At 46.4% G+C, this 19,641-nt stretch overlaps 1 protein-coding gene and 1 pseudogene across 1 annotated transcript; one reads left to right on the top strand and one right to left on the bottom strand.

Annotated features, from left to right (window-relative positions):
• Positions 1-455: 455 nt before the first annotated feature.
• Positions 456-13,371, bottom strand: LOC136451813 (glutathione reductase, chloroplastic-like; annotated as a pseudogene).
• Positions 13,372-13,865: 494 nt separating this feature from the next.
• On the top strand, positions 13,866-19,115 carry LOC136451815 (alcohol acyltransferase 9-like). The gene is given in 3 exon segments (XM_066452498.1): positions 13,866-14,436; positions 17,971-18,804; positions 18,806-19,115. Coding segments are annotated over 3 exon segments (1,458 nt in total). The 5' UTR covers positions 13,866-13,971; the 3' UTR covers positions 18,965-19,115.
• The last annotated feature ends 526 nt before the right edge of the window (positions 19,116-19,641 follow it).

Consider the following 19,641-nt stretch of genomic DNA (forward strand, 5'->3'; position numbering starts at 1 on the left):
AGTGCCTCTAACGGACACTCGACGAAGTCCTAACGGCCGGCACGCCGTCCGGTAGGACGGCACATGCGCGGGTCACATGTTGGTTATTGCCGAGTGTTCCATAGAGGCCGAGTGTTGACACTCGGTAAATATTAAATATGACGAGTGTCTGATGGTTGCCGAGTGTTGACACTCGACAAATCATAAATATGCCGAGTGTAATCGTATGCCGAGTGTCTCGAAGGGAACACTCGGCAAAGCTGCCATTTGCCGAGTGCCCGATATAATACACTCGGCAAACGTAAAGCACTCGGCATTTTCACTGTTTCCATAGTGATGGTATTTAATTGATGTACAAATGCTTACATGGTGCAGCCACAAAAGTTCAGTAAGAATAAAAACAAGCTCCACTGCACATCACGAACCCTCCGTATTTCAGGCGTATAACATGTAAAAATGTGCCAACCATACAACAACGAGATAATGCATACCTTTGCAAGGAGCTGCTCCATATTTGCCTCCATTCGAACAATGTTAGTCTTCATCCTGTGGAAAAAAAATCACAGATACATAGCAATACACGTTACAACTATAAAAAAATAATAGCACTTGTACATCAAACTCATTAACAGAACTAGTCTGAGCTACCAGTAAGAAAATAGCGTCACCCTCTTTTTCATAGTGTCAGTTGCACTAATAAACTTGTTATAATTCTCATACACTACCATCTATAAATCTGTGTCTAGGTTCTTGATCTCAGTAGCCATCTTCACATGCCCTTGTAGAAGACCTTCCAGATTGGATTGTTGCACCTGAAAACCATGTAAGTAGTGAGCATCCTACTCTTAGTTATCGGGACTAATAAACTAAACATGTTATTATGTCATACTAATTTACTCTTTCAACAAAGGCTATTTCACTAGCAAATAGCATATTAGGGTATATAGTTTGGGCCCCAAAAAATCTAGCCAATTTTCAGTAAAGGCCTACGTTTAAATGTTTGGGAAGCCATTCAAGTGAAAATGGCAAGACATGCAACAATTATATGCAGAAAAAAGTCATTCGAGTGATAGGTCATGCTAAAGTTCATATAATCAGAATGCCAGTAAACTATGTACTAAACATAGAAAGTGATAATGTAAAAAGGGAATACTTGTGTAAACTATGTACCATAAGCAAATTATATAAGTAAATTGACACTATAAAAAGGTAATGCTACTGCAACAAGTAGTCTAACTCTAACTACATAAGTAGAATGACAATAAATTTAATCTTCCTGATTCACGTCATTCATGTCTGATCCCAAATTCCAAGGATACTTATGGAACATAACTAAAATATGCTGCATGGAAATCTCCTAGTTAAAATAAATTTTATTGAGTATTTAATTAAAAAACAATCTATGCATGCATGCAAAAGTCAATATTGTAGTTATGCAACAAGCACACTATGTAAATACTGATAGAAGTGCTCTAAGTAAAATGAACAACCATGAACCATAATTTAAATATTTTCCTAACGTCACCTAGGCATCACCTTCAACTAGTTGAAGGCACCCTACAGGTCAAACATAAGCACATCTAGAAGGTGAATAATAACCCTGACTAGAAGAAGCCAGTGGTCAAGCCACAACTTGCATACCTAAACACACACTGGCACCATTTTCTCTTGTGATCTACACCATCCAAGTAAGTACAAGATGGCTTAGGATTAACCAATTTTTTCCTAGCTATAGCACTTGAGGTGCACAGACACAGAATGCAACATTCATGCAAGACTGACCATACTGTTGAAAAAAAAACCCCAACATTTCCACCTCGAAATGCACAAAACAATAAAATAGTGAGATCAATTATGTTTTCCAGTAGAAAGCTCAGTCTATTCTAGCTAGATAGGTAAGCCAAATGAGTCATCAGGACAACCACCATGAATATGTGGTGTTCAAGATTCTTGGTGATGATATGATATGATAAATATATATACATGGAATCTGGTTTGGTAGGTTCATTGCCGAAAATAGTTTTCGCAAATGCCCCACCCTCCAACAGAGCAACTGGTGTCAGGTTGACCCTATTGATAACATCTCCCACAGCCCAAATGGAATCAAATAAGGTACGAGAATACTCATCAACCTAGCACAAAATTGTTGCAAAAGCACCAAAGATTATGAAGGATCGAAATGGGCGACCAGAGGGGGGGTGAATGGTCGCGGAAGCCAAAAATAATTTCTAACCCTTCCCCTAAACACAAAACCTGATTAAATCACGTTTTTCAAATCTGGCCAGAACTCTATGTACCTAGTAAACCTGATGTGGACGAAAATCTGTAACTCCGATCGACCTAAAAATTTGTCAGATTAAACTAGATGAAATTACGAAACTAACCCAACTGGAATCACGTCAATCGGACTTATGGATCTTGAGATAAAAATAAAACAAGCAGACTATGTCAGATGCTGACGAGAATTGTAAAGAACCAATCGAGATGCACAAGATCAATCATTATAGATGAAAGATTAAATTGAGTAATTGAACTTACAAAAGTGCATCTAGCCTCCGCCCGAACATCCTCCCTCTCTTAATCGGAGAGATCAACAAAAACCTCTCACTAGAATTCAAACCCTAGGCTAAACCGGAGAGAGGAAAACTGAACCGTGGAACCCCGGGGCACGAGCACTGTTCGCGGGTACTGTTCACGCGTGAATAGTAACTCACCGAGAGTCCAAAACATTCCACCCTCCTCAACCCTAGGTGCCACATATTTATATCTCCAAAGGGTGGCACGACCTATTTTCACATAACCCCCTATGCTAAATAAATCCAACGTAGGGGCGTAAATTCCAATTACGTCTTCCATGGCAAATTCCGCGATGTCCGCGATCCCTCCATCTCCGCGATGTGATCCTCGCGATGTCGCCGCACGACCATCCGAAATCGTATCGCGATCGCCAGAATTTTCCATCTTCGGCCAACGCCTGCCGCACGGGCGTCCCGGTACGATGCATGGCTTTGTGGCTCAACCAGCGAACCCCGGATTTTGTGGCATAATCCGGAAACCTCCCTCGACGTCCTCCCGCCATGTAGCCAGGTACAGTAGACGTACACCGCACGATCGTCTGTCCCTCGAACGCAAGCCTCGATCCGCCCTTCTCCGCCCCCGCGGTTTTTCGACGCGGCATCCTATCTTCGTTCTTCACTCGTCGCCGCATGTACCTTGTCTCCACCTGTCACCTGCAACCATAACCTGCCAAGAGACACGTCATACGCACACCGTGTTGTCAATCGCTCATCACCAAGGTGCTAGCCCACTGGCATCTCAATCTCCCCCTTGATGAGTGCATTGACAACACCACACCACACAAATTTATTCGTACTGAAAAAGAAAAATAAAAAGAAAGAAAAAGAAACGATCTTAATCCCCAAAGACATGGGCTAGCAAAAAAGCTAGGCTCGACACAATCAAGACAGAAATTCACTCTCCCCAAAGTGAATCAAAAGCCATATCAATCTCCCAAAAGCAATCTCAGCAGCAAAACTCACAAATTTTAGCAAAACTCCCCCTCAAGAATGAACGAACTCCCCCTGCAAGAATGAATTTGTGCGCTACTCACTCTCCCCCTTGTTGACAAAGCACTCCATCAAGATAAAATGCAAGGAACCAATTTAGAGAAAAGCATGTGAGAAAGCACAAGTTGAAGCTTCTGAGACATATGCCAAATACTTATAAAAGCTAACCAACAACACTAGCTATCCAGAGAAGGAACAATACAATGCCATGACCAATAAAAATTTAGAACTGAAATCTGTTTGAAAACTAATGTGCCAGGCAAAAACATGCACATTCCAAACTCAGTGCAAAGCTGAAGACAAAACATATAGCAAGCTCACACGACAGATACACAGCTTCAGTCAAAGTTCACTGCAACGCCCACAAATGCATTCACTTGTCATATTTAATTCTGACTTTTGTGAGCATGATAAGCAGGGATATGGGAAGCAAGAGTTGTGCCCAGCCAGTTTGTTTAATTTTGTTTATGAGCGAGAACCAGCAGGGACATGGGAAAAACAGAGTTGCGCCCATATTTAAATTTTCAGTAAGGCAAGCAGATCATGAGCTAAATAGCAGAGATATGGGAATTCAGAGTTTTTGCTCACAACCATACTATGCACTCCCGAGTTAAAACTTGTATTGTGAGTTACATTTGCAGTGAAAACCCATTAAAAGAAGCTGACTACCGAACCATGAGCAAGATATATGTCAAGTATTCAACAAGTCACTAGATCCAGAAAAGCAAGCATAGCCCAACATAATTTTTAAGTATATATCTGTGCTATTTTCAAAATAAAAATTGGTCAAGCAAAGCATTCAAACCTCTCCAAAAGCATCGATCGCAAACTAGCCAAAACAAGTATAAGGCATATGTAACTAAAGCAACTTACAATGATACTAGAATGGGTAACACACCCCGAACTCACCATGCAAACGTGCAAACGTGGTTTGATCGAGTGGTTTAGTCAGAATATCAGCAAGTTGCTGACTAGTATCAATGTATTTAAGCTTAATATCACCCTTCTCAGCATGATCCCTCAGAAAATGATGACGAACCTCAATGTGTTTCGTCTTAGAGTGAAGCACAGGATTCTTTGCAACACTTATAGCGCTAGTGCTGTCACACAAGAGAGGAACGCGAGAAAACGACAAACCAAAATCGCGAAGGGTAGCTATCATCCATAAAAGCTGAGAACAACAACTAGCAGCAGCAACATACTCAGCCTCTGTAGTAGATTGAGCAACATTAGATTGTTTTCTAGAGGACCAAGAAACAAGCGAAGAACCCAAAAATTGGCAAGTACCCGATGTAGACTTTCTATCCAAACGACACCCAGCAAAATCAGCATCCGAATAACCACACAAACTGAGAGTTGAAGCAGCAGAGTACCAAAGGCCAAATGCAGGAGTAAATCGAAGATACCTCATTATGCGCTTCACCGCCTGACGGTGAGAAGTCCTGGGGGATGCCTGAAAACGAGCACACATACACACAGCAAAGTGTATATCTGGCCTCGTAGCAGTCAAGTACAGCAGCGACCCAATCATGCTTCGATATTCCTTCTGATCCATGGGCTCTCCGTCCTCATCAGCATCCAAAGCAGCGCTAGTCGGCATGGGCGTAGAAATTGGCTTCGCATCATCCATCGCAAACTTCTTCAGGACATCCTTCGTGTACTTTCCCTGATGCACAAATGTACCTTCCGAAGTTTGTTTTATTTGTAAGCCAAGAAAGAAATTCAGCTCGCCCATCATAGACATCTCAAATTCTTTACTCATCACATCTGCAAACTTTTTCACAAGAGCATGAGAGGAACCACCGAAAATGATATCATCCACATAAATCTGAACTATTAAAGTGTCATTTCCTTGCCTGAGGAGAAAAAGAGTTTTATCAACTGAACCCATTTTGAACCCGTTTTTAAGCAGAAAAGTTTTCAATCTAGCATACCAAGCACGAGGTGCTTGCTTCAAACCATATAAAGCCTTTTGCAACTTAAAAACACGATCAGGAAAATTGGGATGTTCAAAACCAGGCGGTTGTTTAACATAAACTTCTTCTTCTATAAAACCATTCAGAAAAGCACTTTTCACATCCATTTGATAAAGCTTATATCCACGTGAAGCAGCAAATGCAAGCAAAATACGAATGGCTTCTAAACGAGCAACAGGAGCAAAAGTTTCACCATAATCAATACCCTCTTTTTGAGAAAAGCCCTGAGCAACCAGCCTAGCTTTATTTCTAACAACATGACCATCTTCCCCTTGTTTGTTTTTAAAGACCCATTTAGTTCCAATTGGTTTACAAGAAGGAGGAGGATCAACCAAAACCCAAACCTGATTCCGTGCAAAATTTTCTAACTCCTCATGCATGGCATTGACCCAGTTAGAATCAGATAAAGCATGTCCAACATCTCGGGGTTCAAAAGAGGCAACAAAGGCAGTATGCGCAAAGACACAATAATTTTTATTTTTCATACCTCTGTTCCTTGTCGTGCGTTCATCCAAAATACCTATTATGTTCTTGGCAGGATGACGATTCTGAATGTGTCGTGGTGCTGTACGTTCTGAAATCACCTCCCCTCAACTGCAGCCGGTACATGATCAACAGTCGGTGAAGCTGCAGGCTTTGCTGTAGATGTACGTGTCGGCGATGGTCCATCCTCCAAAGTGGTGGAGGGCGCCTGCTCAGGCTGGGCGCCAGGCTCCCCCTGCATCGCAGGCTGGGCATCATCGTCATCGTCGTCGTCACATCCATCTTCCTCTTTCTCATCCTCAAAAATATCCTGCCCGATCTCGTCATTACCTGCACACTCAAAAGCAGAAGAAAAACAAGGCATTGTCTCGTCGAAGGTGACCTCACATGTCTCATCGATGCAGTTAGTACCAAGATTAAGCACATGGTACGCTCGCCCTTGCAAGGCATACCCCAAAAATAACCCATCGGAAGAACGCGATTCAAATTTATCCAAATTTCCTTTTTTCAATATAAAACACTTGCAGCCAAAAACTCGAAAGTGGAAAACTTTGGGAGGTCGACCAAATCTCAACTCATAAGATGTTTTTCCCAGAAAAGCTCTCAGAAAAATGCGATTAGCAACATAGCAAGCGGTGTTGATAGCCTCAGCCCAAAAACGTCTAGGAGTTTTATGTTCATCAAGCATTGTCCTAGCCATCTCAACAAGCGTACGATTTTTACGCTCAACAACACCGTTCTGGGGAGGAACGTAAGGTGAGGAAAACTGATGATCTAAACCTTGTTCTGAACAAAAAGCTTTCATGCGAGAATTCTTGAATTCCGTACTGTTGTCACTGCGAATTGCTCTAACGGCATTATTTGACAACTCATTTTTCAGCTTCAGAACAAGATCATGAACATGTGAGAAAGCCTCATCCTTAGATTCCAAAAAGAACACCCATGAATATCGAGAAAAATCGTCCACAACGACGAGCACATACCACTTCCCACCAGCAGACCGAACACGGGCTGGACCAACAGTGTCCATATGTAACAGTTCACCCGGTCGTCTCGTCATCACCTGAGTCACAGGTGCATGAGAAGCAGCAACCATTTTTCCATGTTTGCAGGGAGCACAAATCAAATCCTTTTCAAACTTGAGTTTCGGTAAACCATCAATTAAATCCAATGAACTCAAACGACAAAGCAAATCAAAGCTCAAGTGGCCCAACCGACGATGCCACTTCCAAATCAGGGGGGAACCATGAGCAACTAAACAGCGAGTTTCACCAAAAGATTTAGAAAAATTAGCTTTAAAAATCCGTCTAAAAGGAGAAATCTTGCAAACAAGGTTACCAGCAGAATCAAGAACACGCGAATTTCCTTTCTTAAAACGAACCTCAAAATCATCCTCAAGAAGTTGCGAAACAGACAGCAAATTATAATGCAAATTCTTTACCAATGCGACGTCCTTTAACATGTATTTATCTGTTACCTTGATGCAGCCATGCGCCATTACCTTACCTTGACTTTTATCCCCAAAAGTGATGTTTTCCTTTACGCTCGTGGGGGTGAGGCTAGAGAACCATTTATCATCTCCGGTCATGTGGCGCGAACAGCCGGAGTCCATTATCCATATGTCCTCCTCGCCTCCAACCTGCAATCAACAACGAGAGCGAGGGTGAGCTAATGACTCAACACTGGGGTTAGGATAATGTAATGAAAACCAGTGCTAAGCCACTTGCTCAAAAGAAGCGTTAGCAAAATCAAAGTTTTCAAAAAAACGATGAGAACCACGAGGGGGAAAACGTGGTCTGTCATCCCGATGTTGTGCAAGAGCACGAGTACGTGAGCGAAAACCAGAAGGGCGAACAAATGGCTCACGTCTCAAAATAGGACGATCATGAGTACCACGTACAGGGTACTGCTCACATCTAAAAACACGACGATCATGAGTACCACGTGTGGGGTACTGCTCACGTCGTTCAGCACGCATCCTCCGATAACAGAACTCATAAAGATGACCATCATGACTGCAAAAATCACAATGATAAAGCTTGCGTGCAGGAGCGAAAGAAGCCTCAGCATTAGAACTAGAAGCAACAAAAACAGGCTTAGCAAAATGATCACAAGAAGAACCATTTGGCTTAGTATTTTGTACACCCTTGAAGTGTTTTGGCTTAGGCACCCAAACCTGCTTTTTAGGAGCAGATCTAGATGTCTCAACCAGCAACCCATCAGAGGTGACACCTGAACCCTTCCTAGGAGGTGGTCCAGTATATTTAGCCAAAGGTGGATTCTTCTCATCAACAGGTGGTCCACTTTTTTCACCAAAAACATGTTTCAAGTCATAACCGGGACCAAAACGCTCACCCCGTTTAATTTGAGCAATAGCCATACCAATTTGAGGCTCACGAATAGAACACCAACCAAGAATAGTTCTCAAATGCTTATTTTCTTCTTCCAAATCAGCAAGTTTGGCCCTTAAATCATTATTTTCAACAACAAAATTAGGACAAGTTAGGCATGAAGGAAGAATCGGACAAGTGTGTTTTTCCAACTCAACAATATGTGATTTAGCAACATTTAATTCAGATCGTAAAGTTGGACAAATCAAACAAACCGGCAAATCAGGACAAGTGTGTTCTTCAAAATTTTTTACCCGACATAAAGCATTATCCAAGTCAACTTTTAGAAGCGGGCAAGAAACACAAGTACCAAGCAAATTCGACCGAGAACGAAGTTCATTTAGTTCAGCATAAAGTTTATCTCGATCATCAACAATGGAAGAATACTTGGTTTGCAATTTAGAAAGCGAAATCATATGAATTGAGCATTCTTCACATTCATCAGGTTCAGCAGGATTAGATGCAGCATTTTTGAGAGTAGCTAGTTCAGCACAAGTTTTATCATAATTAGTTTTAAGTTTAGCCAACACTTTATTTTGCTTATGAACAATTTTAGTTAAATTAGCTATTCTTTGTTCTGCAGAAGTATCTACCTCATCATCAGAAGTTTCATTGTTGCTGTCGGTTGATGCATCACCCTCCAAGGCCATAGTACATATCCCACCATTGATGCCGGCGTCAGTGATGAAGCAAAGTCCGTCTGTCTTCTTCTTGGGTGTCTCATCCTCGGAATCTGAATCGCTGGAGTCTGACGAGCCACCTGAAACATACTGTCCAAGAGAAGATAACAAAACATTTGCAGCCTTAGCGACTTGCTTGTCAGAGTATTTTTGTCCGCCTTTCTTCCATTGCTTATCCTTCTTCTTCTTCCTCTCCCTAAACTTCTCCTGGCGCCTGGAGGAGTTATTGCCCTGCTCAAAAGATCTCTGCTTGTTTGGGCAATCAGCAGCAAAGTGTCCTCGCTCACCACAGTTGAAGCAGCCATCTGAACGTCTTCTATTACGCCTGTTGTCATACACACGCTTAAACTTGTTGGAGAGCAGTACAAGCTGATCATCATCTAGCACCTCCAACTCCTCATCTGCAACATGACACAAAGAAGACAAAGCAAAACTGGAAACATTTGGATTAGCATTAGTGTTAGTCTTATTTCCAGAAACCAAAGCCATTGGAACGTCAGAAGAAGAAGCAGCTGTGGGATTTTTCAATTTACGCTTAGAAACAATTTCGATCTCTTTTGATTTGAGCTTACTGTAAAGCTCATCAGTGGTGAGAGTCTCATAACCTACAGATTCAACGATCGCCTCAACTTTCATATCCCATTCATCATTAAGTGAATGTAATAATCTGAGAGCCCTAGCATGATCATCATAAGGCATATTGCTATTCATGGCCTTCATCTTATTAACAATCACTTGAAAACGTGCAAACATGTCATCAATAGACTCACTAGGCAATTGGCAAAAAGCATCAAACTCTTTTCGGTGAATCTCAAATTTTCGGTTTTTCACAGTGTTTGAGCCTTCATGATATTTTCTAAGTTTCTCCCAGATCTGATAAGCGAGATCTTCACTAGAAACCCGATCATATTCAGTTTTACAAATAGAAGCCTGTAAAATAGCAACAGCGCGATGATTTGTTTCAAGAAGCCCGATCTCAGCGGCGTCAGTCGGTTCCTCAGCTGGAATCACATATGTGGCATTTTGTGTGATTTTCCATAGCTTCAGCGACTTGCCTTTGAGATAGTTGGTCATACGTGCCTTCCAGTAATCATAATCAGTCCCATCAAAAAACGGAGCGCGAACATCAAACTTTTCATTGGTCGCCATAGCTTTCAGCACCGATTAAGGTATAGAAAACCTAAACCGGCTCTGATACCAATTGAAGGATCGAAATGAACGACCAGAGGGGGGGTGAATGGTCGCGGAAGCCAAAAATAATTTCTAACCCTTCCCCTAAACACAAAACCTGATTAAATCACGTTTTTCAAATCTGGCCAGAACTCTATATACCTAGTAAACCTGATGTGGACGAAAATCTGTAACTCCGATCGACCTAAAAATTTGTCAGATTAAACTAGATGAAATTACGAAACTAACCCAACTAGAATCACGTCAATCGGACTTATGGATCTTGAGATAAAAATAAAACAAGCAGACTATGTCAGATGCTGACGAGAATTGTAAAGAACCAATCGAGATGCACAAGATCAATCATTATAGATGAAAGATTAAATTGAGTAATTGAACTTACAAAAGTGCATCTAGCCTCCGTCCGAACATCCTCCCTCTCTTAATCGGAGAGATCAACAAAAACCTCTCACTAGAATTCAAACCCTAGGCTAGACCGGAGAGAGGAAAACTGAACCGTGGAACCTCGGGGCATGAGCACTGTTCGCGGGTACTGTTCACGCGTGAATAGTAACTCGCCGAGAGTCCAAAACGTTCCACCCTCCTCAACCCTAGGTGCCACATATTTATATCTCCAAAGGGTGGCACGACCTATTTTCACATAACCCCCTACGCTAAATAAATCCAACGTAGGGGCGTAAATTCCAATTACGTCCTCCATGGCAAATTCCGCGATGTCCGCGATCCCTCCATCTCCGCGATGTGATCCTCGCGATGTCGCCGCACGACCATCCGAAATCGTATCGCGATCGCCAGAATTTTCCATCTTCGGCAACGCCTGCCGCACGGGCGTCCCGGTACGATGCATGGCTTTGTGGCTCAACCAGCGAACCCCGGATTTTGTGGCATAATCCGGAAACCTCCCTCGACGTCCTCCCGCCATGTAGCCAGGTACAGTAGACGTACACCGCACGATCGTCTGTCCCTCGAACGCAAGCCTCGATCCGCCCTTCTCCGCCCCCGCGGTTTTTCGACGCGGCATCCTATCTTCGTTCTTCACTCGTCGCCGCATGTACCTCGTCTCCACCTGTCACCTGCAACCACAACCTGCCAAGAGACACGTCACACGCACACCGTGTTGTCAATCGCTCATCACCAAGGTGCTAGCCCACTGGCATCTCAGATTATAGAGCGACAAACAAAATGTGATAAACTTGGCACCAGTTATTGTAATAACCTACCAATATCGCACCGTTCTTCTCCATTTCGACCCCCACCTGTTCCAATCCAAGGTTCTACAAGGATTGAAACTATGTCAGGAATTAGAATATGAGTCAATATGTGCAAAATCTCAAGAACTGCAAGTGCTCTGTGTTACTACCTTTGTATTTGGTCTGCAACCTGTTGCAAACATTACATGTGAGAACCCACCAAAAATTTCTTTATTGGTCTTCAGAGATAACAGACAAGCATTTGATTTAGTTATAGCTTGGGGGGTCTATTCTGTATGAAATGTGATGCCCTTAAAGACATTTGTTCAGCGACGAAATCTCTAACCTGTGCATCCAAAACAGGACAAAAAATAAACAAAGAAGCAACACATTTTATCTATTACCAACGCTATCTTTGCTCTTCTAAATATATGCTCACCTCCTCATAAAATCCTCTTAAAACTTCCTGCTGCCGAATAAACACATGGACCTCACTTTTAAGCCATTGAAAATGGCAGCAAACTCCAAAGCAATATACCCACCTCCCACTATTGCAATTTTCTTGGGTTTTGAAGGCAAATCCAGTGCGGCATACGAATGTATAACATGCTCTATACCAGGGAATATCTGGCATCGATGGTCGGCCACCAACACCAACTAGTATGTGCTTAGCAATGTAGAGCTTACCATTCACACTAACAGTATGAGGATCTATTATCCACATTAAGAAAAAGAATACATAAGGAAACACCTTTTTATACAGTATTCATTTTAGAGAATAGTCTTATTATAACCTGGTATACAAACATCACCCAACCTTTATCCACGGCTTTCGATCAGAGTGACTCCTGCATTGTTTAAAATATTCCTGTAAATGCTAACTAGGTGCTGCAACTCTGTATTTTTATTGGCTTGCTCCAATCATGCTTTCGATCAGTCTCGTATGTCGATCCAAAGCCACGATACTCTTCAAACTCGTGAGAGTATTTGGAAAGGGTATTCATAGACAGATGTCTTCCCATCTTACCGGTAAAAGTTTAGGCCGGTTTTACAAGATTTGAATATAATTTATTTATTTATCAAAAAATGGGACTCTGAGCAGAACCAAGGAAAGTATCATCAGATTTTTTCCTATCTGAGTCTGAACTCCGTAGCCTGAGCAGACTAGCAGAGGCAGCAGCAGCAGGTCAGAAACGCAATACGCCCTAGCCCCCAACCGCAGAACCCCTGGCTCCTCCCGCCGCCGCCGAGGCACGCCGGGATGCCAAAGCCAGGGCCTCCCATCGTCTCCCTCCTCTCGCAGCGCAATGGTGGTCACCAATGGATGCAGTACGGCTCGCACGCAGGCCCAGCGGGAGCAGAGGGGCGAAGAGTGGGGAAGGGCAGGCTGACGAGGCGGCGCGTACCTAGAGGAGCTAGAGTCGTCGGAGGCCATCGTCGGTGACAACGTCGACGTCCTGCACCGGCGCAATCGGCAATGGCGTCGTAGTAGGGTTTGGATCCTTCCTCCCGGTCTTGTCTGCAGCCGCCGGATCTCGACGAGCGGCGGATTCGTCGGGGCCCCTCGCTTCTCAGCCCTCAACCAGCTTGAATCTCTCAGGCCTCAACCAGCTTGAATCCGCCTCGAATCGAGGCAGCACTGATGAATTCGCCCTAAATCGAGGCCGCGCTGACTACGACAGACCTTCACCTCCACGTCAACGGGGGCTGCACCGGCGTCGCCGACGCTTCTGCCTCCATGTCGACGGGGGAGGCCAGCGGGTGCCACCCCAAATCGAGGCCGGGCCACGACGACGGAGCTTTCACCTTCGCCTCGAAGAAGATGAATCGAATGCGCCGAGCAGGGAGAAGGGGGGAAAGGAACGGCGCACTGTTTTGACTTTTTTTTAATGGCCCAATGTTTCCGAGTTAGGACAGAGCGCGACAAAAATGACAGGAATGGAAGGACACCGGACATAGCTGCTGGAAAAGGGAAACCGTGCGTCGTGAGCTCACGCGGCGCACGCGCGCTGAATAAGATTTGGGGCCTGTTTAGTTCACCCGCTGAATCGGCAGCCGCCAAAATTCGGCATACACTGTAGCTACTGTAGCGTTTTATTTTTATTTGTTAATAATTGTCCCATCATTGACTAATTAGGCTTCAAAACGTTCGTCTCGCAAAGTACAACTAAACTGTATAATTAGTTTTTGATTTCGTCAATATTGAGTACTCTATGCATATATCGCAAGTTTGATATGATGAAGAATCTTTTTTTTTTTCATAGTACCAAATTCTGAAATCCAATGAAACTAAACAAGGGCTTGGGGGCGAACGAAGGCTCCGTTTCCTAAACAGCTCGCTAGTAGTATTATGGCAAGAAATCAAGTACTAGCAAGCAATCAACACCATCTATAAACCGACCATCTATAGGAAAATTAAAAGACCTCCCAGCTATCGGTAGCAGCTACCTATATACATAACCGCTGGGCGCTGTCAGGCCGGCCCATGCGATTAACGCGGCGGCAGGGCAGCAGCCATGGAGAAGGAGGCGGCGGCGGAGGCGGAGCTTGAGATCCCCGGCGAGTGCCAGTACGACGGGGACCCCGTGGTGGTGCGGCCGAGCCAGCCGACGCCGCGCCACACCCTGCACCTCTCCAACCTCGACGACCAGCGGTTCCTCCGTTTCTCCATCAAGTACCTCTACGTCTTCGCGGCGCACGCCGCTGTGTCCGCCGACTCGCTGCGGGCGGCGCTGGGCCGGGTGCTCGTCGACTACTACCCGCTCGCGGGCCGGCTCCGGCCGAGCGACGACGAGGAGGGGAAGCTCGTCGTGGACTGCAATGCCGAGGGGGCGCTCTTCGCCGAGGGGCGCCTCCCGGGGCTCACCGCCGCCGACTTCCTCCGCGGCCGCGGCGGCGCCAGGCCGCACAAGTCCTGGAGGAAGCTGCACTACGGGGTGGAGGCGCAGAGCTTCGTCGCCGTGCCACCTCTCGTCGTCCAGGTGAGTAGGGGCTCTCTCTTTTACTTAGTGCCAATAATTAATTATTGTCTCTTAATTTGTTTGGTTGTTCTAATTCTTCTCTTGGTTAATCATGCACAATTATTTTATTTATTACCAATTAAACAAGTTCTGGATTCAGAAACAACTAATCATCATTTGCCAGTTGCCATCACTTAAGCAAAATTACCACCATGTTTGAAGTCTAAAAGATTTGTGGTCACTTTGGTTTGGTGTGCTTGAGATGGTTCCAGTAGGGATGATGTAAAAGGTCACACAGTTAGAAGCAACATGGCATGCAACTAGCTATGCCACTTTTTTCTTGATCACTTGCTAATCTTCTCATGGTTAAACATAAATAATCATGTCGATCTAGTTTATGTCATCATGCACTCCATGCTTGTGCGCTAGGATCAAGCTTTTGTCCCCTGCAGTGCCACAGCTTTGACCAAGTGATGGCAATTCTTAAAGATAGCAAAAGGATGGGATAGGGTTAGGAGAGTCCAACCCTTGCTTCCACCCTTGCTCAAAAGGCCTTTTTAGGCAGACAAGCATATGGCTAGGCTGTATCTTTGTCCATCCAAAATCTCCTTGTCCACTTGAGTGAAGTTTTATATCGGTCCTGATACCGTGCATGCATGCATAATCTTCTCCGATCCCCCAAAGTTATGCTCTAGTAGAAAATCAGATCAGATGAAAATATTATGATCTTCCCCCAGTGCCCTTCAAAATGCCATTGTTTCTTACTACCATGCCCTGTCCTTGTCATACATACGTACTGATCTCCAACTTCAGTGCATAGCACAGTCTACAGTGATGGTTGGTACCAGAGGGGTCATGAACACAATTACTGTAGACTGCAGTGCAGTGCAGGTCACGTATAGCCCTGCTGTAATTCAGCAGGATCAGAGTACTCTGATACTATCCCTGACCGAGTGACCCTACCCCAAATCCAAATTCAATTCAGAATTCATAGCCCTTGCTGGTTGCCTGCTTTTTCTTTAGTGATCTTTACACTTGGCGATGCATGCATGTGGGATGGCAATGGCATGATGTAATGCTGCTCCCTGTACCTGTAGCTTTCATGAAAAATACCGTGGTGTTTCAATGCAGGAAGTAAAGTTTAGAAATATCACATCGGAGTGTTTAGAACAAAACAAATTACAGAAATCATCAGTAATCTGCGAGACGAATTTACTATGCCTAATTAATCCGTCATTAGCATATGTTACTATAGCACCACATTGTCAAATCATGGACTAATTAGGCTTAAAAAATTCGTCTCGCAAATTAGTCGTAATCTGTGCAATTAGTTATTTTTTATTCTATATTTAATACTCAATGCATGTGTCAAACATCCGATGTAATAGAGAGTAAACTTTAGGGGGACGAAATAAACAAGAGGCTTTTACATGTATGCCATTAAAAAAGTTTGTAATTACACACAAGTCATTAAAAAAATTGACCGCACACGAGTGTCATCGTTCTGAACTTCTTTGCTCTCCAAGCCATTTCCGTCGGTGAGTCTGTTCGTTTTTCACCGTTACATATGGGACCCGGTCAGTATAAAAGTCCATAATACCCCTCTTTGCCAATCCTATCCTTCACAAGTCCTCACCGCCCGACTTTCATAAAAAAAGAAGTCCTCACCGCCCGCCGCCTCCCGCTGCTCCGGGACCGAGCTCGCATCGCGCGCCTGCTGGCCACCGGGGACCGGCTGCGGCAGCTCCGCCCGCGCCGCCGCGAGGACGCCCGCGCCGCTTGGATGGAGGCGGGAGGTCAGTCAGTCAGGAAGCGCACCACCGACTGCGTGAGCCGCTCAACCTTGACGGCGATCTCCGGCGGTGCCCCAACCGACGGACGTCCAGCTCGAGCGCGTCCGACACGTCCTCGGAGCTCATCCAGGCCGCCAGAGCAGCACGAGGCCCAGTTGCGTCTGAGTCCACCGCGGGGGCCGCCGCCTCCTCGCCGTCGAACACTCCGGAGGCGTGCTACTGCGACGGCGCCACCGACAACGGCGGTGCCTGTAGGTCCAGACGCTGGAAGCAGGGGTCGCGGGTGAATAAGTGGAGGACGTCGAGGCCGCAGCAGAGGATGCAGACGTCGATGCCGCGCAAGCCATCTCTCTCTCGCTCCGCACGCTGCCCACCCAGGCACCCACCACCAACCAGTAGCTAGCTCGCTCCCCGAGGCGCCGTGGGGTGCCTCTCGAGTCCCGACAGGTACGCGCGCGCGCGGGCCGGGCCGTGCACGCCCACGCCGTCGCGCACCAGCTCGTGCCGGGCTTCCTCGCTGGCATGTACGTCGAGAACGCGGATGTGGGCGTGGCCAGGCGGGTGCTCGAGATGGAGGACGCGTTGGCCGTCGCGTGGAACACCGTTGTCGCCTGCTGTGCGCGGCTCGGCCTCGTTGACGGCGCGCTGGACCACGCGGAGCGCATGGCGATGTCGGACCGGCTCGAGCCCAGCCTCGCGACATGGAATGTCGTGCTGTCCGGCTGCTCGCGTCATGGGCGCGACCAGGAAGCGTTCGGCTTTGTTCGGAGCATGCTGGAGCGAGGGATGCGACCGGACTCCAGCTCCATGTCGAGCCTATACTCAAGTCTCTGGCCACTGGCCAGCTTGGGGCTGCTTGCCCATGGCATGGAAGCCCATTGCTTCTTCCTCAGGCATCAGCTCGAGCCGAACGTGTACAATGAGACAACCGTTCGTTGACATGTACGCCAAGTGTGGCCGGCTGGCCGCCTCGAATACGCCCAGAAGGCGTTCGACGCTCTGAAAAGGAATCTTGATTTTTTTTAAAAAATATTAGTTTGGCTTATTATTATTTTATTTTGATTTTAGTCTTGATACCAGCTGGAACAAAAGTATTGCCGTTGGAATAGGTTGTTGTTTAATATAAGAGTAGCGAGATTTTCAAATTTACAATGTTCAAAACTTTTTTTTTTTTGCAAATAATTTGAATATCAATTAAATTAGTGTGGTCAAGAAGGGTCAACGCCAATCAGTTTGGCCCCAAAACGCATAGCCAGGGAGTGGCACAGGGGGAAACAAAACTTCATTACCCTTCTCTACTCTAAGGGTATTTTAAACCTTTATACTGACCGGGCTCACATGTAACGGTGAAAAACGAACAGACCATTGACGGAATGGCTTGGAGAGCAAAGAAGTTCAGAACGATGGCACCCGTATGCGGTCAATTTTTTTAATGACTTATGTGTAATTAGTAATTACAACTTTTTTAATGGCATACATATAAAAGTCTCGATAAACAATGCCTCGTGATCGATGCATTGTGTGTGCTGCTAGTGCTGTAGCGTAATGATGTTCATCACTGTTTCTTGCTTGCATGATTCCTTCCCTCTCGCATGTTGGGACGTTACGTAACTAAGCTAGGATTAATCTCAATGATGGTTGATCAAAGTGGCACGAGCACGCGCATTTATTCAATTCAATTGTTAATCAACTGTTGGTGATTACCTAAAAACAAATCAAAATGCTGATGACGGCATGACATGGCACGTTCACTCGTTCTCAGGTCACTTGGCTCGGCTGTGGCGGCATGGTCCTCTGCACCGCCATCAACCACGGCCTCTGCGACGGCATCGGCACCGCGCAGTTCCTCCACGCCTGGGCGCGCGCCGTGCGCGGCGGTGGCGGCGGCCACGGCGCACCGGACGCCGGCGCCGACACCGACGACCCTGCCCTGCCGGCGCCGCCGCCGTTCCACGACCGCCGCGCCCTGCGCCCGCGCTGCCCGCCGCGCGTCGCCTTCACGCACCCGGAGTACAACAACAGCCGCGGCGTCAGCGCCGTCTCAAACGGCAACGGCAACGCGAACGAGGCGCCGCCGAGCCTGCTGGCGCGCTTGCTGGGACAGCCGCTGGCGCCCGTGTCGCTGACCTTCACGGCGGCGCACCTCCTCCGGCTCAAGCGGCATTGCGCGCCGTCGCTCAAGTGCACCTCCTTCGAGGCGCTCGCCGCGCACGTGTGGCGCGCGTGGGTGCGCGCCCTGGACCCGCCGGGCGCGCTTCGCGTCAAACTGCTCTTCTCCGTGAACGTGCGGCGGCGCCTCAAGCCCGAGCTGCCCCGGGGCTACTACGGCAACGGCTTCGTGCTCGGGTGCGCCGAGTCCACGGCGGCGCAGCTCACCTCCCCGTCGTCCTCCTCGGCCGCCGCGCGCTACGGGGTGCGGCTGGTGCAGGACGCCAAGGAGTGCGTGGACGACGACTACGTGCGCTCCATGGTGGACCTCCTGGAGGAGCGGCGCGGCGCCCGCCCGGACCTGGCGGCGAGCCTGGTCATCTCGCCGTGGACGCGCCTGGGGCTGGAGGACCTCGACTTCGGCGCCGGGAAGGCCGCGCACATGGGCCCCGCTCACCAGCGAGATCTACTGCGTCTTCCTCCCTGTAATGGGCGACACGCAAGGCGTCACCGTGCTCCTCTCCGTCCCGCAGTCCGCCGCCGACAAATTCCAGCACTGCTGCCTCGAATTCCTCAAGGACACTGACGTGGACGCAAAGCTCAGCTGAGCTATGTATCATCCGGCTGCTAGCTCACCATGCATTCTGCATGCTATATCAGAAAATGAGTCATGAGTACTAATTACTCGGGTCAATAGAGTTGAATGAAAGATCATCTGCTGATGATCATAATCATGCCTGTATGTGCGCTCCGATCGGATACAGTAGTAATGTCAATCAATGGGTGATGAGCCCCTTTTTGTGTTGTCATCAATTAGCTGCTCATTGTGCATATTTTTGTCTCTGTCTCTCTAATAAACATGTACTAGTAATGAAGCTAGAGAATCATGGTCGTTTATATTATTTAAAAAGGAGGAGAAAAAAACGTCAGAAAATCATATGGCGAAATGATGAGTGGAAATCATCTTGCGGGCAAAGTGGCTCGAGTTGTTGAGCTGACACTGACAGGCCGCAGATAGAGATACTGCTCTCGATTGCCCAATAAACCTGGTCACATCCCTTTCGTTCTCACTGAGATAGTGAGGTATGAGCTGAGCACTCAGCATCAACCGATACTTTGCTTTGCTGATAACAGAACACATGTAATATTCGGCCGATCATACATATATCCTATCCTATTCATATGAAATTAAAGAACGTACTACAGGATAGCACTTACAGCCGGTCTCATCACTGCTGGAATTAGGAGAACCGACAGAATTGACCCTTCACTGCCAGTTCTTTGC

The sequence above is a fragment of the Miscanthus floridulus genome, chromosome 5 (assembly GCF_019320115.1).
Source record: "Miscanthus floridulus cultivar M001 chromosome 5, ASM1932011v1, whole genome shotgun sequence".
Taxonomy (NCBI): domain Eukaryota; kingdom Viridiplantae; phylum Streptophyta; class Magnoliopsida; order Poales; family Poaceae; genus Miscanthus; species Miscanthus floridulus.